Source organism: Rhinopithecus roxellana, chromosome 6, assembly GCF_007565055.1.
Source record: "Rhinopithecus roxellana isolate Shanxi Qingling chromosome 6, ASM756505v1, whole genome shotgun sequence".
NCBI classification, from domain to species: Eukaryota; Metazoa; Chordata; class Mammalia; order Primates; family Cercopithecidae; genus Rhinopithecus; species Rhinopithecus roxellana.
The window spans coordinates 141476854-141502434 of record NC_044554.1 but is presented as its reverse complement, the minus strand read 5'-3'; the positions used below and the strand labels follow the sequence as shown (position 1 = coordinate 141502434).

At 33.6% G+C, this 25581-nt stretch overlaps 1 protein-coding gene across 1 annotated transcript in view; it reads left to right on the top strand.

Moving 5' to 3' along the window:
• Nucleotides 1–25084, top strand: part of MEOX2 (mesenchyme homeobox 2) — a 74374-nt gene extending 49290 nt beyond the window's left edge. The window contains exons 2-3 of the mRNA XM_010370777.2: nt 12014–12186; nt 23683–25084. Coding sequence (XP_010369079.1) covers nt 12014–12186; nt 23683–23907 — 398 coding nt within the window. The 3' untranslated portion in view covers nt 23908–25084. The remainder of the gene's footprint in view (nt 1–12013; nt 12187–23682) is intronic.
• Nucleotides 25085–25581: the final 497 nt, after the last annotated feature.

The window sequence follows — 25581 nt, the reverse complement described above, 5'->3', positions numbered from 1 at the left end:
CAATAGCAAATTTATGGAATCAACCTAAATGTCCATCGACCATTGACTGTGTAAAGAAATTGTGATATATATATATACACCATGGAATATTATGGAACCATAAAAAGGAATCAAATCCTGTCCTTTGCATCAATAGAGATGGAGTTGGAGGTTGTTATCTTAAGTGAAATAACTCAGAAAGAAATGAAATGCAAGTTCTCACTTACAAGTGGAAGCTAAACAATAGGTACACGTGGACACAAAGATGGAAATAATAGACCCTGGGAATTCCAAAAGGGGAGAGAGAGGAGGAGAGGGTAAAAAATACTACCATGTTCACTATTTAGGTGATGGGTTCACTAGAAGCCCAAACCTTACCATTATGCAATATACCTACATAACAGATCTGCACATGTGCCCCTCTGAACCTAAAAAATACAGAAGATCTAGAAATGCTTTACATATGCACAAAATTTGCATGAATTTGACTAAATGCATACATGACCAATGATGACTAAATAAAACAAAGTATTTTAAGTGTGTTAACTGTAATATATATGACCACACACATACAAATGTACATAAATAAAATATAATGCCATTTAATTGGACTCAGAAAAATAATTTATGCTTTAAACTTGACTGCACTTTTTAGCAGCAAAGCTATAAAACATGAAAGAAATAAAAGCATACAGACTTTCACAACCTATTAACTTTTAAAAAAGTAATCATACACAACTCTCGCTGATTGCTTAAAGAAATTATGAGGATTGTGGATCTTTTAAAATACACATGGGTAGAAAGAGCTAGAAAATAAAAATCACCTTTTTCCTAAGTTCAAGATCACTAAAAATGAAATAAAGGTGTATTTCACTAAATGTTAGGTGTTAAATGAAAGTTAAATGATTCAAACAGAATTTGAAAACTAATAAATTTGACTTAGAAAAGGCTAATAAATATAACAGTACCATCCTATTCCTGGTACATTTTAAGTTTAATATTGCTAATAGTAAGTTTGTATTATTGAATTTACTACATCTCAGATATACACACTTTAAATTCCCTTATTCTCCTATTTTCAACCATCTTGTGGATTCTTAGATGGGGAATCTGAATTTCAAAAGACCAGGCTCAGAAGACCACATAGTAAGTGGCAACAGTGGATGTCCAACTCAACTCTGCTGGCTTCAAATCCCCTGATATATTCCCCACCCATTCTTTCCTTCTAAATATTAGAATTGTAAACAAAACTATAGAACTTATACAGCTATAATTATAACTACAATTCTGTTTAATCAATGAAAACCGTTAAAAACTGGATACTACTAAGATTTTTCTGCTTATTGAGAAGTATTGCAAGATTAGCGGATGGTATGTTTTATGTGTGCGTGTGTGTGTGTGTGTGTGTGTGTATTGGAAAATTACATTTTAGGAGTAAGCACATACTCTTTTGGTAGATGGCAGCATAGGTATTAAGTAAAATACAAATGTGTATGCTTCAAGTCCCTTTCTCTCCACTGTGTAATAGAATACTGAATGTTGTCTAATATCTAACTGTAAGAAACTTATGAATCATTTCAAAGATTATAAGATGTAACCCAGGACATGTGAAAAAAGTATTGTGAGTTGATTATAAGATGTAACCTATGATATATGAAAAAAGTATTGTGAGTTCCTGAATTTGTTATACAATTACAACCCAAAGATTGCCTGTAAGACCTAGATGAAAGCTTCCCATTCACAAAAACTTAATGTCGTATCATTATAGGCTATCTTGGGAGAGATCAGAACTAGTAGAACATTTTTCACATTTAATCTAATATGAAATTAAGTATGATTTAAAAAAATACTTCAGACTTCAGTGACATTATTTTCCTAGTATAATTTACTCAACAGAACATTAAAGTTAGTCTCTAAAATATCATAAATGAATGGATAATTCTATGGTCTGAATGTGTTCCCCAATATTCATGTGCTGAAAACCTGATCCCCAGGGCAACAGTGTTGGCAGGTGAGGCCTTTGGGAGGTGTTTCGGTCATGAGGATTTCACTCCCACGAATGGATTAACGCCACTATGCAAAGGGCTTGTATGGATGGGATCACGCTCTTTTGCCCTTCTGCCTTTTGCCATTAAGGATGCAGCAAGAAAGCCCTCACCAGATGTTGCTGCCTTGATCGTGCACTTCTTCTCAGCCTCAAGGATTGTCAGAAATACATTTTTTTAATAAATTATTCACTCAGGTATTCTGTTATAGCAGCACAAAATGGACTGAGGCAGATGATTATTACATTTAAGTTCTTACATTTTGATATTTCATGTATAATTAAATTTAAGATCTTCAAAGAAATGATTTAGATGCTCTCTAATTGGGAAAATCTTTGCAAAAAACAATCACAATTTGATTATAATGCAGATTCGTCAACCTGAGATTGTTTTCCTTCTTGCCAGTACGGTTGCAATCATGAAATGGATCAGAAGAATTTAACTTCACTGGCACAGTCAAAAGGAAACTGATGCCTGAGCTAGAACCCTATGTTGTTTGGATTTTATAATTAGTTTGATTTCATTACCTTTATGCATTATTTATTATTGTTTATAATTTATCTATTATACTTTGAAACTAAAGGAAAATCAATTTATGAATTCTTGGTCATTAATCTTTCAATATGATTATTTCAGAAAAAATATCTAAGGGATTTTTTTTCTCAAACCCTCTATATGAAGAAACTCATAATTGGAGAATATTTCTAAGTAAACAAATAAGAGCACAACATTTAAGAGAATTGGCTTGTAAGTGTTTTCAGTAAATACTTCTTATCTTGCTCTTCTTAAAATCCATTTAAAAGTATTAATTAAACTTTTTTTATACCTTAACAACTAGGCAGAATGTGATTCCTATCTTCCTAAATTTATGTACCTGTTTGCCAGGACTTTAAAGGAGAAGAAACACACATACTCACACAAACACAAGCACACTATCTGACTCCATTTTATTGGGTATGCCAGGTTTGGTTATGTTTCATTGAATTTCCAAATAAAACTTTCAGAGGAAATAAAATTTCATACATTGATACCACTAAGACTTGTAAAGTGTCACCTCCCCAGTTTCCTTGGAAAACTGTAATTAAACTTTCAGCTTCATTTGTACATTAGCCAAAAATAACATAGATACTTTTAGGGGCCCATCCATTTTTCAGTGTAAAGTGGAACTCTGCTAGTCACTGTGTACATTCCTAAATTCTTAGATTTTTAGATTGAGGTCCATTTTAAAAACAAAATTTTCCTACATTAAAAAAAATCTAATTCCAACACATGATTTTATCAAATGCATAATCTTCAATTGCTAAGGTCTTGGACCACAGTCCTCTCCTAATAACAGCTAGAGTTTATAATAGATTATTGAGTGCCCATAATATGTAGGCATTGTTCTACATGATTTGCTTAATTTAACCCTCTTCACTTAAATTCTGTGTTAAAGATGAGCACAGTGGAGACAATAGGGGTTGAATAAGCAGGTAAGGAGCAGAGACGATGCTCTTAATATCTGTGTATTTGGAATCTTTGGTACTCAAGATACTGTTTGAGTATTTTAGGTTTCATAACCATATTTAGTATCACAATTAAATGGCAGTGGTCCTCAAATCCTTGTTGTGAAAAGGCCGTGCAGTAGGTAAAAGATATTTCAAGAGTTCATAAAATGTATTCCTGTTGGTTTCTGTAGATGAATGACACTTAGGCTTAGAAACATTCTGTGACTATTTGTGACCATTGATGAGCCCTTCAGCCACTTTGAGCCTCACTTTTCTCAGGTAGAGAGCAGGTGGAAATAGATGGTTTGTAAGAATCTCCTAAATTTCTAAAATGTGTGCCTACAAAGTCAATATGCATTAATTCAGTCAGTATTTATTAATGAAATGATATGGATGTCATCAAATAGTTGATTTATTATTAGCCCTTATGTGCTTTGATGCATTGTAGAAACATAATACTTCCCTCCGAAATTTATTGAAACTATCACACCTCTAAGGGATGGCTTAGGAACATAAAAATTTCTATGGTAATGCCATATGTGTCATTTTACTGTTCTGTGTAGATAATCCTCTGAAGTTAGAGTCACTTATTCTGTAGTTATATTTTGGGTGAATTAGCACTGACAAAATCTCTTCTTGAACAATTTTATCTGCAAATAATCTCAGCATTGACTTGGAGGAGATAAGGCTTGACCACAGTATAGAGGTGGTATTATTTACACATAAATAATGGATGCTAACTTATGAATCAGGTTGGTCATTCCTAGACAGAGTTGTATAACTGAAAGTTATTGATATCTTCATCCAAATATTATCTATATGCAATGATTCTCTACTGGGAATCAATGTACCCCTTGGGTACATTGGCAGTTTAAGATTGCCAGATTTAACAAATTAAACTACAGATATCTGGTTGAATTATTTTCATACAACAATAAACATTTTAAAATATAAGTATGCTTTGTGTAATATTTGTAACATACTAAAACTTTATTTATTGTTTGTCTGAAATTCAAATTGGACTGGGAGAACCATATTTTATCTGGCAACACTAAAATTAGGGTTGGGGCTTGCTGTAGGCATCCAGTGAGTAGAAGAAGCCAGAGATGTTCTAAACATTCTACAATGCCCAGAACTGTCCCCACTTCACACCAGACATCTTTATTTTGAATATGTTTATGTTTCATTGAATATAAATGTAACAAGAATTATCCAGTCCAAAATGTCAATAGTGCTGAGGTTCAGAACTATAATCTCTGTGCAATATGTTCCTTCACTTAGTATAGCATTCAATCATTTCGGTTTCAAATTTTACAATAGGGAGACTGATTTGGTACTTTTCTATGTGAACATGTTTGGAGGTATCATTATAAATACCAGTCTGCCATTAGTTACATGAGATATGTGTAAACATGTCTTAAAAGTTAATAGAAAGCAATAATAAATGATACTTTTCCTTTTTCTAAGCTGAAGGTCAGTTAAATTACTATACCAGAACGAGGCTTCTTAGGGTTATTTTGTAATTGTAATCTATAACCAGATCACAAAATCAAAGATACAGCAGAATACTAGGTGTTTAGTATTAGAAATACAAAGATGAAGAAGATGAAATTCATAATCTTAAGTTACCCAGAGTCTAGAGTCCAGAGAAGCAAAGCAGACACAAAAATAAATGAAAAGTTCAATAATTTCTATGTCACTACTTAAAAATACATTAAAGCCACGAAGACGACTTGCGAAGAAATGGCTCAGAATTATGGCATAAATGCAAGTCCTTACACTCTGAGAAGGTGTGAACTTGTCTTTCATAATATAAATAAAAAAATCTATGGAAGTTTTCCTGTTGCATGTCCAAGGGTTTTACTGCACTGCTAGCAGAATCGGTGCTGAATTTTCTGGCATCACACTGCAAATCTGTATGGTGTTATGTGATATCATAAGAGGGCTCAATCCTTTTTGCTCTGTTGACAGCTGTAAATTAGAAGTGTCACATCTCTTCTGGCCGTTGCCAAGTTACTATTGTCCTTAATTTGTGAAAATAGTTTCTTTCCCTCCCCATCTTCTCAAATATGCAGTGTAATTCCAGGGCATTTACTGACATAAGAGCTGAATAGGAGGTGAATGGGGGACACATGTGGAAGCTTGAGTTCTCTTCACTATCTTGCCTGTTGCTTCTGCATGTATTAAAATGTAAGTGTCAATGCAAGTATTATTTTTATTGACCTCCAATGTCTGAATAAACTAGAACAAGAGTTGGCCTCAAACACTTACGTTCTAGTATAGGAAAGAAAGCATCCATACAGTGACAGAATGTGGTAAGCATTGTAAGAAAAGAACAAAAAGAGTTTGAAGGGGTACCCTCTTTAAACTAATATAATCATGGAAAATGGACTGGAATGCTTTATGTCAAAAAGTCTTATTTAGGGCCTTTAGTCCCACTGTAGGTACAAACGATGACCTTTGAGAAGTCCTTTATTATTAGGCAGATCCAGGCACATGTGCCTTGTTTTGTTGGATGGGTGGCCATGATCTTTCTGTAGTTTATGTTTTCTCTCTGGACTATAGCAAGAGCCATAAAGTCAATTCTGGGCTCTGTAAACTCTTTCTAAGCCTAGAAATGTGTAGCAAAATCTACAAAGTTTATTTTTACCCAGAAGACATGTCCTGGTTTTGTTTTTGTGCTTTGAAGTTGGTAGTTAGAAGAATCAAATCTGTGTCAAATTTGACTCAAGTAAATTGCATTGTATTCCTATTTTATGTGTCTCTGGCCTTTAAAAATATTTTTAACAAAAATACTTTGTTTTTGTTAAATGGTTTTGGAATTGCATATTAATCATGATAGTAATTTCATCACCGTTTTTAGTTCTTTGTGAATTTGTCTCTGTATTTAGGTCATGGAGGAAGAACCACTGGGTTGGCATCTTCTTACTATGAGGAAGCGTTACATAATAATAAATTATGGAAAAGGAAAGATAAAATTAAAACAAAATGACACATTAAAATCTCATCATTTAAAAATAAGGATCTTTACTAAACAGGGTGTAAGGTAAAACTGAATTCATATATTGATGGGCACAAAAAATAAGGAATTAAAATGAGTTATGTACTATGCACCTATTTTAAAACAGCTAAAATTTCTGTAACTTCCATCACCTCAAAATTATAGAGAAGAGAGGAGGAAGCAAAATGAAAGACTTTGTTCTAATACTCACCAGTTTATTCCAGGAACGCAATGCAATGCCAAGGAAATTTTATTACCTACTTCAAGGAAACATCTACATCTAAGGTGTGGAGGACTTTAGAGACCTAAGTATTTTACTTTTGTGTAAATTCTGAGATACATATTTGCAAATTTTTCAAATCGATATCCATGCTAAGTTGCTAAATTTCTACCCATTTAAGAATAATCTTGTGCTACTTTCTCCTCTGTCTCTCTCTCTCTTTCTCTCTACACACACACACACACACACACACACACACACACACACACACACACACACACATTTAACCTTGGCTTAACTTGCTCTTTTCTTTTCGGTAAAATTTTATAGCCTGTGATAAATTTATGATATTTCCAAAAATTAAAATTTTCTTTCATATTAAAATAACATGTAAAATATATAGATTTTATAAAGCATCTCAAATCTTTACACTTTTTCCCTTTTATATTATTGCTTTTTACAGCATAAATTGTGTTATAAGTTAGCAATTGAAATATTTTCTTATGTAAGTAGTTATTGCTAAATTCTGATGCAATCATGTGAATAAAATTTTCATCGATCTCATTTTAAGAATGAGTGTTGTAAACATAAACCTAAATATATCAAGAAAAAGTCAAATCTATAAACTTAAATTGAAAGACTATTACATAAAATTTTTAGCTATACCGTTACTCTTTCAATATAGACCACTAAGTATGAACTTGAATGCCTTTAACAGGAATAAATAGGGTGTCCTCTATACATTATTTGTTCAAGACATATAATTGGCTACACAAATATAATAAAAAAACTATCTTCAATTATACTAAACTGGGATTTATCTGATTTATTTCCTCCCTGAAAGCATATTAGACAAACCCATGAATAATCAAGGGGTTGAGCAAAGAGGACAGATAGTGAAAAAGAGTACATCTGCCAATTGATAATCACTGCTCAGCAGGTACAATGATTTTTTTTTTTTTTTTTGCATTTTGAAGACAACTATTACAATAATAATTATAAATCGATGGAAATTCCTTTTTTGGTATGTAAAATTTGGGTTTGCTTTGTAAGAGAAAGTATTACTATAGCTATCAAAGAGGTGCAAGAAATAATAGATGTTTTCTGGTTATCCTATTCTGGATCTAACATAGTGGTGCTCGATCCAATTTTTAACTCCTCACACACCTTAGTGTATAATAGACACATTCATGAATCATAGTAGCTCACTATGACTGTGGTTCTCAAATCTGGAGAGTGGATTGGTAAAGGATTTAAGAACTCCTGGAGAAGGTTGCTTACTCTGAAAAAAGAAGAAACACTGAGAAGCTGAAATGCTCACTCATTAATAAGCTGGAGTAGCAAGTTGGATAAGTGCCCATAAAGAAGGCAATTTCCCCTTTAAATGTGAAAATTACTGGCACCAATAGAATGATTTCATAAATTTTTCTGCCTCCATCCACAATCCCTATGCCTACGTAAAAATTATTAGCTTTCTGTAACTATGGGTTTGTGCTGTTTTGTTAATAAATAATGAAATACCTCTCATTTTGAATAGTTTACAAAACATTGATGCAAAGGTTACATGAATATGCTGAGGCTTAGTATTCATTTTTCTTCAGGATATGGAAGAAGAATTTATATTAGTCCAAGCTATATAGACATTCCATTCAATTTTGATATTTTACAGACACAGGTAAATTATGTTCTTCATTTAAACGAGCTAATACGTTTACCCAGAGTAGCCAAAAATATACTCAATCGTACTTTTATTTCTCTTTTGCTAAATAGCACTCTGTGCCACTAGTGAACAGACCAAGCCGTCCCATTACTTGTCTTCAATAAAACATTATTATCTTTTGGCATTCTCTTGCAGTAGGGGAAATAAAAAGTCACATGTGGAGAAGTTCTAAATGCTAGACAGAAATGATCCTTGGAGGGCAATTTTTATCCTCCACGGAAGTATTGCAGACTTCTTCCATTAGTGTAGTCCCAGGGAGCAAAAGGTTAGGGAACTGGGACTGCCAACCATACCTGAACACATAAGTCAACATTTCCTCGAAGCGCTGAGAGAGTGTGTGAATGGACCCACAGGTGCATTAAAGTATCTGAGACGAAAAACAACAATTGTAGTATTTTACATTGGAATATACTGTACAGATGGTGACATTTTGTTTGTGGTTGTAGGGAAGAAAGGAAGGCAGTGTCCAGATTCCCCCCTCAACACCTGCCATTTGGCATAGGATATGGGAGGTTGAAGAAAAGGGAGGGAGTTTTGCCTCACTTAAAACAGCTGGGAAACAGATGGAAACTGATGCGAAAATTGTCAAATGCATGGTGCAAATCTTCCACCCATTTTCTACCAAAGAAAGTCTAGTTAGGCGATGGCAGCTTTGGAAACTGTAAAGAAAGAAGCAAAAAAAAAAAAATAAAAATAAAAATAAAAATAAAAACCCAAGATTGTAGGAAATACAGATCCAGAAATGCAATTCCAAGAAGCGTGTTTTTAATAAAAGAGAATGAGGGTTGTGATGGAAACCACACTACAAGGGTAAAAGTACCTTTTACCATACAAGGGTAAAAGTAGTGGCTGGATTAATCAACACTGGTGCGACTTCAACTACATGCATGTTCTCTCTCATAGGAGGTAAGGTCAAGAAGCATACATCCACTATCTGTCATCTAATTTAATGTAATTTAATTACAATTTAATGGTTCCTTATGTGGTTATAAATATGAGTGTGCACAACGTACTTCATTTTAGTCATTGGATTTCACTTTGTGAGCAATTTTTGGTTTGGTATTCAGGCATTCAGTAAATAATTTACAGATTTAAATATTGAATTACAGCCAGATTTCAGTTTAAATCCAGTCACTGGCTGTATAAACCTCCTGTTGTATATTTCTAGTTTCAAAGAGTGCGTATATAGACCCATTACCTGTGAGTGTTCTTCTGAGCACTGGCCCGTGTTTTGTGTTTTGCTTTGTGTTACTGTGTGGTATTTATGAAGTACTTTTGAATATCACAAAAGTTAAAGAAGATCACTTTCAAAGAAACTCAAATAAATACAAGTCAAAGGCTTTCCTGAATTTGAATTTGTTCATTCATGCTTACATAAGGGAATGTACTAACCATGAATCATTCAAATTGAATTGCTCATGAGAAGAAATGTGCTGGCTTTACTCTCAGTTTCCAGAGTGAAAGGAAAAGAGCATTGTCTCCACATAAAAAATAATCAGCCACAGATTTTAGGCAAAGCAGGGATTCAAACTGGCAAAAGTTGTTTCAATTCACCTGAGAACATGGATGCTTGTGAGAGGATTTTTTTATATGAATATTCTGTACTGTAGCAGTTTGTAAGCTGCAAGAACAGCCCACGGAAAAGTTAAAAAAAAAATCAATCATTTGGAAATGTTGTTCATGCAATGCCAGAATAGCTAAATGCTCCACCAGTGTGGATGTTGACATATCTGTAGCTGGAGAAAATTGGATGATAGACTGCAGTTTCCATCCTCACAGTCAGGTAAGTTGGTACCATGTAAACATGGCCTACCTGAGAGCACACACATCATCTCTTATGTCACTTACCCGGTCCCAGTGGCTTTCTATAAAGTGCAGTCAACCTGTGCATGACATGTCACAAACTACTTTTGTGCTGGATAAAGCCCCACGTGCCCTGCTAAGGTGAGAAGCTAGCTGATACAGGGGTAAGTGACAAGCCCAGAAATGTGGTCAGTGAATGAAGAGCTTTAGATAGTGCCAGTGCACTAGTGAGTGAAACACTCTGTGATCCATCAGAGGATAAGTAATGGCCAGTGTGCCAAGTTGTTGAGGCAACTTATTGCTGCTGCTGCTGCTACTAGACCTAGAAAACCTTACATCTGGCTCACTTAGATACTTCTAAGAATCAAAATAAAAGTGTTTACATTAAAGTGCCTTGTCTAGTGAATTTCCATTATGCAGGTTCTCTTTAGTTCAGTTAAACATCCCTCAGGCAGATAGAAAGAAGTAGAACACTAAAAAATTCATTTTTGTACTTCTTAGCATATTTAAGCATCATTGCACAAAAAAAAAAAACCCATAATATAAAAAGATCCTGTATAAGCCATGCAATATTACATTTGTCAATTAAAAAAAACAATTAAAATGTCACTCTTTGAAACCTTTGGTTAATGATGATCTTTCTACATCAATTTTGTATCATTTGGGCTCCTAGAAGAGTTAATTGTATTCATACTTTTTAAAGATATCACAGCTTGTTTGTACATGTGCAACAATAATTAGATACCAGAAATAATTTTCAGGAGAGCATTAATGTGCTCCTTTATCTTGATTATGTTGATATTTCACTGAGGATAAATTTGCCATAAGTTACTATAGCTGGGTATGATTACTTTTTACTTGGCGTGTGTGTTTGCTATTGATTCACATTCTGTTTTTTTGTACATTAAGAATATCTTCTGACCTACATTTCAGGTGTACTATGAGGGTGAAAGAAATTCTATACGTTAATTATGTCTTGAAACCTTAAGAGGAAAAATGGAATGATATGCTCAAAATTGTTATTGGTATTTTACACTGCATTATAAGATTTAATGTTGTGGATCACTGATGGTACGTGTTGTACATCTCATGTTTATCTCATATGTAATGAAAAACAATTGAAAAACTCTATTCATCGTTTAAGTCATATGAACACAATTTCATTTATAGATTCCATGTTGGACTAAGCATTATATAAAATAAAAGAACATTGCTATTGCCCTCAAGAATTTTACTTAAATACAGATAAAAAGGCCAATAAGTACACACATACTTCTACATATGCTCAGTCTGAGCATAAAATTTTTTATGGTCCAGTTGCTGAATGTTTGAATTTCTCAAATACTCATATATTAGATGCCACTTTTTAAAGGATTACTATGTTCAATGTTACTTAGACCTCAAGTACGTATGCTCAACAACTTATGAAACAAAACTTCATATCTAAAATTGTTTTCTAGAGAGGTTTTGGTTTATCTTAAAATCATATTACAAGCCGTTAGAAGTTTTGTTAATATTTTATAAGAGGAAAATTACATGCTTTCCCAATTAGGTTGTGAGTTACCTGAAGGAAGATGAGAAAAATAAGAAACACATCTCCCCCTGTTGAGTTGCCATCAGTCTTACTGTCTTTGATCTATATTTGTTCCATGTCTTGTGCAGAACCTGGAAAAGTAGTAACTCAATAATTGTGAATGATATGATTGCATGTGTTTGAATAAATGAGTTATTACCAATTCTGTATCCCTTTTTTTTCAGACTCCCAGGAAGGAAATTACAAGTCAGAAGTCAACAGCAAACCCAGGAAAGAAAGGACAGCATTTACCAAAGAGCAAATCAGAGAACTTGAAGCAGAATTTGCCCATCATAATTATCTCACCAGACTGAGGCGATACGAGATAGCAGTGAATCTGGATCTCACTGAAAGACAGGTAAAGCTGGACATTGTCATTATATGATCTTTTTTAATTGCTCTGGGTCCACAGTCTTCTTTGCCATATTTGAAATACCTAGATCCAGAATTCTTCAATACCATTTGGAAGATAGATATACTATTCCATGATAAAATTTTGCCAGCAAAATGACAAAATTAAAAATAATATAATGATATTTAAAAGAAAACCATACTTACTGAGTTTAAGAAAGAATCCTCCTATGATTAAGATCCTTCTGTATTTTTTGGTTTTAAAATATTATTTCTTTTACATAATGATGGCATACAGTGAGGAATTGTGTATGCTTATATGCTAAAATCTCCTTATTTAGCATATGAGAAAGTTGGTAATTCCAGATTAGTTTTCTGTATTGCTCAGGATAGGGTATGTCATGCTGCAGTAACACATTCACCCGTAAACCTCAGTGGCATAACACAAAAATGTTCATTACTTACTCACTCTCCATACAAACTCTACATGTCCAGCATTCCAGATAATCACTCACAGACCCATTCTGACTCTTTAGCATCTCAACATGTGGTGTCCATGGTAACTACAAGAAATAAGAAAGAACTGGAAGTTTATGCACTGACCTTTGAATGTTTTCACCTGGAAATTACCCATGTCACTTCTATTTACACACTAATGTCTAGAATAGTCAAATGGTGCAGCTTAGGTGCAAGATGGCTGGAAAATGATGAAAGGCAAGGTCACATAGATCATTGATAAATATTTCTGCCCCATTACCCAAAATATTTTTGAAATTGTATTGCTCTCAGATATTGAAAAATCTGCTATCCACGTAGAGAATACTTTGAAATTATTAATGTTTTTGGACTCCAATTAATGAGGCCTAAATAATATTTTTAAATTAATTGCTTTTCAGGTCCCTTTCTTGCATTTTTTTAATGACAAATGATTTGTTCTAATAGTCTTCCCAGTGAACTCCTTGTGCAGATCTCGAGGAGAATCTAGCCTACTGCCGGTTAACAGTTGCTAATCTTTACAAAAACATTCCTGAAAGGCAAATGCAAACATCTTTATGGACAGCGCAGTTATGATTGGCACTCTTAGGGCTAGAGTCTCATTTCCTCTTTCACTGTGTGTACCTCCTCCAGGATCCCATTGGAACCAAAGAAATATCAACAGGGTGTGGACAAATGAATGCATGTCTTACTAGAGCAAGTTATTTTATCCAATTTCTTAAATAATCTGCTTTCCTTCTGTTAATTTTTACATTTCAGCTTTGGTAGGTTATTTATGGGTAGTAGAAATATGCAGAGGAACACTTTTCTGTGGTTTTATTTATTGGCAGTTTATATTTTATTACATATTATGACTAGTACTTATGTTATGGAGCACAGCATTTTCCTTCCCTTGGACTTCACATACAAAATTCCCTCTATGTATTCAACATTTGGCATGCTGGAAAGCAGGATCCAAAATCTACATCATCAGGCCTTTATTTTATTATTATTTTTTTAAACAGGGAACAGGAAAATAAAAAGGTGTATGTGGAGGGAGAATTACACAGTAATGTTTTTATATAGAGACGGTGAACTCTAGGAAATGCAAGCGTGTTTTATATAATACATGAAGGAACTAGGAAACCAGGATTTGCTTCTAATCTGTAGAAATGACAGGTTGCAGTACTGTGCTCTCAGCCAAGACAAAAAACAAGATTCTGTACTTGCCAGTTTGGGGATGTTCTAGGGTTATCTGTCATTGACCATGGAGCAGAATCATTTATTTTTAGAAGCAGTTTTGTAAATCTGGTTTGAAAATGTTGAAGTTGTCTTGGATATTTCTTCTTTCTAACTGACTTGACAAGTTTGGTAAATAATTACATGCAAGAATTATATATAGATATACATAATATTTTAAGGTTTTTGAAAGATTCTTTTAAAATTTTGTGTTAGTTACCCTTTGCCGTGTAACAACTCCAAATCTCAGTGGCTTTAAATAATAACTAAAGTTTTATTTGCTTTAGATTTTGTAAGTTAGAGATTTTGACTGGGCTTAGTCAGACAGTAATACTGCTGGCCCTACATGGAATCCTCATGGAGCTCCAGTCAGCTGGTGGGTTGACTAAGAAAGAGATGGTTGGGCCTCAGCTGTGACAGCTAGTCTCTGTTGCTTGTGGTTTCATCTTCTTATAGGCTAGCTTGGGATCCTTCCAATGGTGATAGAAGCATTCCCAGGAGCACTGAGGGGGGAAACTCTAGTAAGCAAGGGCTTTTCAGGCCTCTTACGTCATATTTTCTAATATCCCATTGTCCAAAGCAAGCCACAAGACCAAACTCAGTGTCAGTATAGGACAGACCACTTCATTGAAATTTGTTCCTGAAATAATCTAACCACAGCATCACAAGGGGAAAATAACAAAGAACATGAGAGATAATTTGGTTTTCACTGAATTGAAAATTTGTTATTGTGCACAATATATTTTTATTTAATAAATCTCTATGTATAGTTTTGCAAGTTAGTGTGAAAAGATGTATGCATGCAGAATTTAAATTCCTAATCAAAACTAAGTCTTTAGAGGGCCTACGTGGGTTACTCAAAAAGAGTGTAATTGTTTTGAAAAAAGTCTGAATAAAAATCCAAGGTTTGCCGATTAGAATTGTGTGTTCTTAAGTAAGTAACAATCTCCTCAAGGCACAAAATGGAAATTAAAACTACCTGCTCTTTCTTCTATGTAGATTTATATATCATAATGGATATGAAATAATTTCTAGCATAAACTATAAAACAGAATTATCAACCAGGTGGCAAAAACCTTTGCTATGCAAAGCATGTTGAATTAATCCTTTTGTAACACAAATATTTGTTGAGCTAAGTGCTGGAAATAAAATCCTCTTAAAATAAGCTAAAGAAATACCTGTTAGAATTCACAGAAGAGGTAAAAGTCGAACAAGTATTCACAATTGTTATGAATGTAGAATGTCATAGGAGAGGGATGATGTAATTGTGTTGGATAATGTTTCTGGTTGCACCCTTTCATTCCAACATTTCTATGCACACATGTTATCTTAAGTTTCTTAAACTGAGAATCTGTGCACAAAATATCTTCAATTAACAATCAAGCTGGGAGTGGTGGCTCATGCCTGTACTTGTCCCAGCACTTTGAGAAGACAAGACAGGCCAGTCACTGGAGGTCAGGAGTTCAAGGCCAGCCTGGCCAACATGGTAAAACCTCGTCTCTACTAAAAATACAAAAATGAGCCAGGCACGGTGGCAGGCACCTATAATCCTAGGTACACAGGAGGCTGAGGCAGGAGAAAAACTTAGACCCAGGAGGCAGAAGTTGCAGTGAGTCAAGATTGCACCACTGCACTCCTGCCTGGGAAACAGAGTGAGACTCCATATCAAAAAAAAAAAAAAAAAAAAAAAAAAATCGCATACTTTAATTATGTTTCTACCTTAAGTTGTATTTGTATTTTCCGGGCTAAATTTTACTATGATGAATTTATCAGAAAAAATATAGTATGGTGTCAATCATCAACTTTGCTATTTTTGAAGGTCAGATGGCACATTCTTTCAAAATGCCAGGGCTCTCATCCCAGTGAAATATTTTCAGTTTATTTTCTGGAGGTTGGGCTTTTAAAGTTATTGACAGAATTACAATCAGAACACTTTAAAATCCATCTTCTACATTTGCAATGCAGCTTGTAGTCTATTGGGGCCACTGTGACAAAATGCCATAGACTGGGTGGCTTATAAACAACACACATTTATTTCTCACAGTTCTGGAGGATGGGAAGTCCAAGTTCAAGACATCAGCAGATTTGGTGTCTGGTGAGCACACACTTCTTCATAGACTTCCGTCTTTCCACTCTACCTTGATATGGCTGAAGAGGCTAGGTAGCTCTCTGGAACCTCTTTAATAAGGGCACTAATCTGAGTAATGCTAGATCTGTTCTTATGATCTAATCTCATTCCAAGGGCCCCACTTCCTAATGCCATCACCTTGTGGGTTAGGATCTTAACATAAGAATTTGGGGGAGAGAGGCCGGGTGCGGTGGCTCACACCTGTAATCCCAGCACTTTGGGAGTCTGAGGTGGGCGGATCACTAGGTCAGGAGATCGAGACCATCCTGGATAACACGGTGAAACCCCATCTCTACAAAAAAATTAGCCAGGCATGGTGGCGGGTGCCTGTAGTTCCAGCTACTTGGGAGTCTGAGGCAGGAGAATGGTGTGAATCTGGGAGATAGAGCTTGCAGTAAGCTGAGATCGCACCACTGCACTCCAGGCTGGGCAACAGAGTGAGACTCCACCTCAAAAAAAAAAAAAAAAGAAAAAAGAAAAGAATTTGGGGGAGACATAAATATTTAGACCACAGGACAGCTATTCCATTATTTTGATTTTATATTAATCTCATAAATGCTATGTTTAGCTATGTAGTCTGTATCTTGACCCTATATAATCTTAAATAACATCCTTCCCTAGGATTTCCATGTGTAAAATATCTAACTATAGATATGTTGTCTTTTCATATTCATTCTTTAAAACCTTTTTTTTTCACATGTTAAAATAACCCGAGATTCAGTAAAATAAACATATACACCAAGGACTATTACATCTAACCTTATATTGTTCAATATTTTCCTTAGCTTTAATAAATTATCTGAATATAAAATAGTTTCCTTAACATTGTCAAGGTCTTTTGAGATTCAAATGCAGAGACAGGACTTATAGGCTCATTTTATGTGGGTGAGTGTAAATATACACATATGCAAACACATACACACACATATACACAGATATATATGTGTGTGTGTGTACATATAGATATATACACATCTCCATACCTCTAACTATACATATATCTATCTATCTACATCAAAAGAAAGATATCATGCAAACAGGGAAAAACAAATATTAAATTATATAACAAAATTGTTTTTGTTTGTTTGTTTTTTGAGATGGAGTCTCGCTCTGTCACCAAGGCTGGAGTGCAGGGGTGCAATCTTGGCTCACTGCAACATCTGCCTCTTGGATTCAAGCAATTCTCTTCCTCAGCCTCCTGGGTAGCTGGAATTACAGGCACCTTCTATCATCCCTGGCTAACTTTTTGTATTTTTAGTAAGGACAGGGTTTCACCATCTTGGCCAGGCTGGTCTTGAACTCCTGACCTCATGATCCACCAGCCTCAGCCTCCCAAAGTGCTGAGATTACAGGCTTGAGCCATGGCACCCGGCCTGTAGAAGAATTGTTTTTGAGAAATAATTTTCTCCTACATGAAAACTTACTTTATAATCAGAACTAGTCTTTAGACATATTGTCATGTGGAAATTGCACATGATTGCTTATAAAATATGTATGTTATATCTGATGTTATTTGTGGCTACCCCTACCTTACTTATATCACCGATCAGTATATCTAACTCAAATTTTATAATGAATCATATATGTGTCATGAATATTTGCAATCATAATTAGGTTTCCTTTTAGAAAAACATAAGGTATGTTAAATCCTTAAATATCACTCAGGACTTGAATTTCCAAATTCCATTCTGAAGAATAGTCATGGAATCACACAAAGATGTCACACTCTTACATTTGCATCTTCCATAATGTAGTGTCAGGGTAGTCTGTAATTCTCTTTGAACTTCATCCGGCTAAAGAAGAAAAAAAATAAAAATAAAAAAAGGCTCATTCTGCAAAGTAATTCCATGTTAGCACACAAGTGTTAAAGAAAATTATATTATGTTAAATAAAAATGCAGAACCTAGAATGAAGCTGAGCTTCAAATATTTTAATTATGCAGTGTTGTTTGTCGAACACTTACAGATCACTCCAGTAAATCCTCTAGCTTCTAACTTAACAGCTTCTAGTTTACAATATATTCTCATATACCCTTCAAGATCAACAGCAAATAATCTTCAATTGTCAGAGTCACCCTGAATGATTTGCAGAGAACTCAGTATAAAGGCTCTCCAGTTTCAAGGTATTTTTAAGTTGGACAAGCTTATTTTGGTGTTTTTTTCTCCATCCAGATAAACTTGGAGGAAACTCCCACCAGATTTTTAATATCTCACAGTGGGAAGATGAGAGAAAGCAGCTGCAGGAGCATATAAAAGAAGTGGTAAAATGGACATTTTTATAGAGTTAAGGCTGCCAAAATGTAGAAAGAATGGGAGATCCTTTCACTTCAAAACATCTTTTTCACAGAGCTAATAAAGGTGCAATGTTGCAGACTTGTAAACTAGTTAAGATTACTGGAATAAACAGACTAAATTAATGATACTTCTGCCAAGATAAATGGAAAATCCCACCTAACTAGATCATACTCCATTGGTGGAAATGAGAGGGATTATGTTTTGTTTTTTACTCATAAATCATCAAATGGCCCAATGCCAAATATTTTCAAAATAGCTATCATTTTTTTGATGACCACTAAGGAGAAAATGATTCCCAATGTGCTAAATCAGTGGATAAAGGTGAGAGGCAGTTCTGTAAACAGGACTTCAGCCTTTAGCTACAAAGTGTATCCTAACCCTCCACAGCCTCACCAACACACATAAACACCCTTTAATTGTGTAGAAACAACAGAGTCAATTCGTGGCTCCGATAAACTTTTGGAAATAGCTGAAGAATTCCTTCTCTTAATCAGATATAAATCTATCTATTCAGGAAGGGTGAAAAAAGCTTTCTTTTCCCCATTTTTCACCTTTACTTTTAAGCATTCTTGCTTCTAATTCTAATACTGCTAAATCAGTAGTTCAGCTACTTTGTTACTGAATTACTTCGGTGAGTTTTTGAATTTACTAGATACACTGCCATGATCAAATTTAATCACTAGGGATGTGATTAAATCTGAAAATTTTATTTGTACAATTATCCTTTGCATGTTTTCACATCTCAAAGATATAAGTAAATATTTATTAGACAATGTCTACAATATTCCAAGTGCCCAGATAAAAATGGAAACAGTTGGAATGTTAAATCTACAAATCCCAGATGTTTAGAGGCATCTGGGTATGTCACTGAAATATTTACTTTTCATCCAGATGTTTGGTGTTATGGTTGTTTCTTCAAAACACAGACACTTATGTTATTACATAAATATGAGTTATGGCATTACATGGATTCAACTTTCTATTAATCTATTTGCCTCTGGACACCTTAGGAAATTGTGTAACAACACAGATTCATAAGTCACTTATTTTGTCTGGTAATATATTGTGAAACCTAAAAGGACAGGTATTGTGAACTTACAAGATAAAGGGTGTAAGGTGATGTCCAAATAAATTACATTTACATTTCCTTCATTGTCTTGACTGTGAATACCTTAAGGGCGGGGACTATGTTTTATTTGTGCTTCAATACCTCCCATCTTTGATCTAACACAGTACAGGTTGCTGGACATTTGGTAATATTTTTAAATGTATGAATGAACGAATAGAGATCCCAAGTCACCAAAGAAATGTGAGAATTCTTGCACTCTATGTAGTTTATAAATTAATCTTTTTATATAAAATATGCTTATAAATTTTAATAAAAATAATTCAAACAGTTTTTAGTAAATAAAATTTTAGGCATTTGGATGACTATAATTTAGCTGTCTTTAAAAGAAAAAACTAAAAGAAAAAGTTTTTTTTCATTACAGTCAATAAAGCTGGGTTAATAAAATTATACTAAATTATACTATGAAGTCCTTTTATTTATAAATTGACTACTATCCTACATTAATGACAATATTGACTTATAATCTGGAATTAAATTTGTAGATTTTGTTGGGGGGTTTGCTAATACTGTGATGCTAATAGAAAAATGTGTGTTTTTCCAAAAATCCTTCTCCACTTATTTTAATTCACCCCAATACTTTATAGCATATTTGAAAATAAATCTGAACATATTGACTTTTAGAGTTCTATGTTCTTCCTTCTCTTTTCTGTAAGATATGCCCATTATGTATTTGTTGCTATTTTTTGTTTCCTTGCCAATATCATGGAATTTCACTATCAAATATATAATCTAGTTTTTAAATGAAATAGTATATAAGGTATTAGAGTTACTCTATATAATCAAACACATATTGTTATATGTATATATCTATTCCTATGTATATACATGAAGCTACTATTGGCAATTATTCAGTCTTTTTTCAATCTATTTTTTAAAATGAAATGGTAAAATTTCACATGATAGACATAGAAAACAACACAAAATAAGCTATAATATATCTAAAATCAATATCATACTCTTACATTTAGAATTATCTTATTTAGAATTGCCCATAACAGTTTTTATACTGATATTATATAATTACTGTACCCCTTCTCCTAGAAAAGGAAATATATGTAGATCTTAAAAAGTATATTTCTCCTCTTTTTCTGCCAGGATTATTTAGACTGAATGTTTCAGCTCTTGGGAACAATGATGATGATCATAGCATATGTATTTCTTCCATCTGGAGTTGTCCATGAGAAAATATCCCTATAGGAAGTCTTGAAAGGCTTATGATTCCAATATTAGAAATATGAAAATTGAGGTAGAGAGAAGTAAAATTTTCTCAAATTCACACAAAATGAACAAGTAAAGCCAAGAGTAGAACCCAACTCACGTGCAATAGATCTAATGCAAAAATGCAATGTCAAGCTTGCAAAGGTAATTGAACTCAGTAGTATAATTACCTAAATTATAGTACAGAAAAATGGTGTCATATTTACAAACCTAATTATATCAAGTGGGAGAATTACCTGAATGATAGTAATCATATGGATGGCATTCACATACTCTATATGCTTTATTTTTTTATTCCAAATGCTTTAAAAATAGGAGATTGAAATATAATAGGAACCAAAAACCAAAAAACAAACAAACAAACAAAAAAACAGAATCTGGAATCAAACAAACCCCAGCCCTCAAGTTTAAATCCTGGCACCATGGTTTTCTTTCTGTGTAATCTTAGGTAAGTCACTTAACCTTTACCTCAACTTTCTCAGATATAATATAAGAATAATGGTAATAATATTTGGAAAACTGTATGAGAATACTGTCTATCCTTAAGTAGGTCTATAATAAAAGGCAATTACTGATTCTTTTGTTTAGTAAGTAATAATAATATGTGAACACCCATCAACTACTTTTTAGTGAATCATCTTTGTACTATTTTTTCTTATTTTTTATTGTCAAATTAATTACTATATGTTTGGGTAATACATGATACATGAACTTAACCATGGCTCAAAGTGAGATCAAGAAAAATCCAGAATAGGGAAATATCTCAGTTTGAATATTTCACTGTGAAAGCATGCTGATAGAGCATCGTGATTTGGAGATCACTGATACAATAATGCCTTTGGAAATTTAATATATTTTTCTTCACTCTCTCTATAGCACTATTTACAGAAATTGAGATTATTTCTAAAATGAAAATAGAGAATATTCAAAATATTCCTAATATAAAAGAATGAAACAGAACTATCCCTAGCAGATATAGAGGTTTATTATAAAATTATAATTAATAAGATAATGTGGTTTTGTCACAGCTATAGAAAAAATAATATAGGAACAGAACAGAATATAGCAATAAAGCTATGCATGTATGGAAGCTTGATTTATGAACACAGATGAAACAGTGATCACTGGAAAAAAGCTGAGTTTGGAACTGAGGCAATATGTTATCCATTTAAAATAAAGTAAATTTAAGCCTATTCCTCAGACTATATATACTAAAATCAGTACTTCATTGATTAACTACTTCAATTCGAAAGGAAAACTTTTTTTTTTTTTTCTTTTTGAGACAGGATCTTGCTCTGTCGCCCAGGCTGGAGTGCAGTGGTACAACCACCACTCACTGCAACCTCAACCTCTTGGGCTCAAGCAATCCTCCCACCTTAGCCTCCCAAGAAACTGGGACTACAGACACTGTGCCATCCCACCCAGCTTATTTTATTTTATTTTATTTTATGTTATTTTATTTGCAGAGAAAGGGTCCCATTGTGTTGGACAAGGCAACCTTTAAAAGTCTTAGAAGAAGACACAATAGAATATCTTAGTGGCCTCAGAAAATAGATTTTTTTAAAAAAAGAAAACACAAAAACACTACTCATAAAAGAAACAGTAGATAAATTTAAACATATTAATATTAAGAGTTTCTAATCATCAAAAAATGCTCTAAGAAAAGGAAAAAGAAACAGCATATATTGAGAGAAGGTAGATAGTAGCAGCCATATAACTGTGGTCTCCGGGGAAGTTCCCATGATATGCTTATCAGAACACAAATGCAGGAATATCTATAGCAGCATTACATATAGAAAAAAAAAAAGAATTCAAATATCCGTGGACTTTTTGAAAATCCATTCTGTCGTGCTATACTGAAAGAATTTGGAATGTTGTACAATGATAAAAAATGAATAAATACAGTCTCTTGAATCAACATAGATATGGCAAAAAGCCTGCACTTAAGAACATTCCATTGATAAACCTAACAAACAAATAAAATTAAAGAGTATATTTTTAATGTTACGTGTTATGAAAAAAATTTGTTTTTTAAGGAAGACTTGCAGATGATACACAAAATTCAGGCTTGTGGTACTTTTAGGTGGGGTAGACAGAGAAATACAATGTAAAAAGAACACTTAGCTTACTAGAAGCTATAATTATGAGAAATGCAATGTTCAAGAAACAGATTTCCTCCTAAACAAGACGCAATAATGCCAATAATATTCTAGTTCTGATAATGGATAGATCTTTAATGTCTGTTTGCTGTTTTTTTTTAAACACGTATGTGTTATATATATATATATATTTAAATGTATTAGGCAAATTCGATGAAGCTTTTAAAAGGAAAATATCTGTACAAAGCTGATGTAAATGATGTAGTATATAATCTTGGTGATTTAACAAATGTTGAGATTTTTTATTGTGACAATATTTTAAACAAATCACTAGATCAAATATTTGCTAAGTAAAATAAATGAATTAAGGTAGAAAATAAGAATAGTTCAAAAGAAGATGGGCTCAGTGTGAGGTGGAATGGTCAAATAAAGATTTGTGAAAGCAGCAGTGGTCTCTAATGGCAGAGAATGGCCTTTCAGATGCCACTTAATCAGTAGCTCCCAGAACATGTTTTAAATTGGTTCAGGAAATGACAGCTAGATGTCAAATCAAAGAAGAACATAGGAGTGAGGGGGATTTGACCAATACAAATATTATGTTAGCTCCAATTCACAGAAACTCTTTATAGACCCAAGTACTTTGAGTAAATGACAAAGTTTTTGTCTAGTTCCATATTTTACACTGTATGCTGTAAAATACAAATACAGTACTTTTTATGCACCTTTTGAAAGTTTAAAAATTATTATGATGAACGTACAACCTGATTAAATTCAATGTGGATTTATTTTTCTTTTCACTCCTTCATGATGTCTTTGTATAAGCCTTTGAGGAGCTACTTTTCATTGATGACACTAAGGAGAAAAAAACGTCATTTTAATTATCTTTTTTCTTCTGTTTGTTTGTTCCCTTTCGTGGTTGAAGGTGAAAGTCTGGTTCCAAAACAGGCGGATGAAGTGGAAGAGGGTAAAGGGCGGGCAGCAAGGAGCTGCGGCTCGGGAAAAGGAACTGGTGAATGTGAAAAAGGGAACACTTCTCCCATCAGAGCTGTCGGGAATTGGTGCAGCCACCCTCCAGCAAACAGGGGACTCTCTAGCAAATGAAGACAGTCACGACAGTGACCACAGCTCAGAGCATGCGCACTTATGATATATACACAGAGGACCAGCTCCATTCTCAGGAAAGAAATGTTGTGATGGCAAGCCTTACCCAAACATCGTTTACACAGAGAGATGACTATGGCAGTGATGTTTAATATTACTAAATCCAGGCATCTCGAATCTGTTTTTCATGATTTATAGAGGGTTTACACAAAGTGCCACTTATTAAAGAGCTTCCACAGTGAAGATGGAGAAGGTGAACTTGCTTTGAATATTCCAGATGTGTTTGGTCGTGTGTATGGCAGTGAGCAGGTATGTATTTGCTTTTGCTTGCACTGAAAATTAAATTGCTATCAAGAGCAAACTATGAAACGTTTTTATTCAAGATGCCTCCAAAGTGAAGATGCCGAGGATGAACTTGCATTGAACATTCCAGATGTGTGAGGTCATGTGTATTACAGTGGGCAGGTATTTGCTTTTGCTTGCACTGAAAATTAAATTGCTATCAAGAATAAACCATGAAACATTTTATCCTGAACAGCCACAGTGCCTGAAATCACTCAAGTGGATAAAAAGTGTATTTTAACTCTGTATATATTACCCTTAAGTCATTTTCCTGTCTTCACTAATTTAGCAATGCATTCATATTAGCTGATGAAAATAGGCACTCACAATGACAACCAGAGCCAGCTTCTTGTCTTTTTTATACATTTTGTCATCCCAGAGACAATCAGTATGTGCTTACCTGTGTTCAAGTAGAGAAAAATACAGTAGAGTCTGATAGGACATATTCTTGTACCACAGACAAAACAAATCTTATGTTGCATTTACTATCAACTGCTGCTAATACATTATTATAAAACTTACCTAGCTCCTGAATTCTTCCTATCTTATAGCTTAAAAAAATTAGGATCATAGGCAAATCAGTTACCTTGCAGAAAGAGCTTTGTATGACAGACATTGTCTTATTTTATATCTGTAAAATATTAGCTGTATGAATATGATTTAATTAACAAGGAAACATTTCTTCCTGATTGACAACAGTGTTAGACAAGGTGCAAAGCAAAACTGATTGCTCAAGTTGATAGAAAATAAAATTCTGAATATCTTCAAATTAAATTCGGTAAAAACACATTATTTTTTTCATATGTGATGTATTCATGCAGGACAACAATCTTTGTATTTTGTTTTTAAAATGTGTTTAATAAATGATCCTTTGTAAATAACTTTGGTCTCCCTACTATAATTTCCTTACTTTTTATAGATTTCAATATCAATAATTAACAAAGTATCAAATCGATTTCACTTGTCCAAATCCAGATGATTATAATTAGTGAATTATTTACATTTTTTCATTTCTGATTTTTTTATTATGGCAGGAAAAAATCAATCCTTGTGTAATCAAAGGGTGCCTAAGAATGGAGATATATTAAGCTATTTCTCTAATTTGAAGAATACAGTGAATGGATTTTTGGTGTGTGTTTTATGAAGCCACAGATAAAAGTAGGAAAAAAGTATTAAATATTATTCACCACAGTGAGGACAATAAAATAGTCATACATTTTTAAAGTTATGTCTGATATATGTAAGTTAATCCAACAGTGGTTTTATAGTCTGAATATGCAGAGCCTCTGATGTGAAATATAAGCTAAACAAGCTAATTAGAGTCCTGAGTCCTAATGGGACTAATGTAAGAAGTAAAGGATACTATTAATCTAATGTA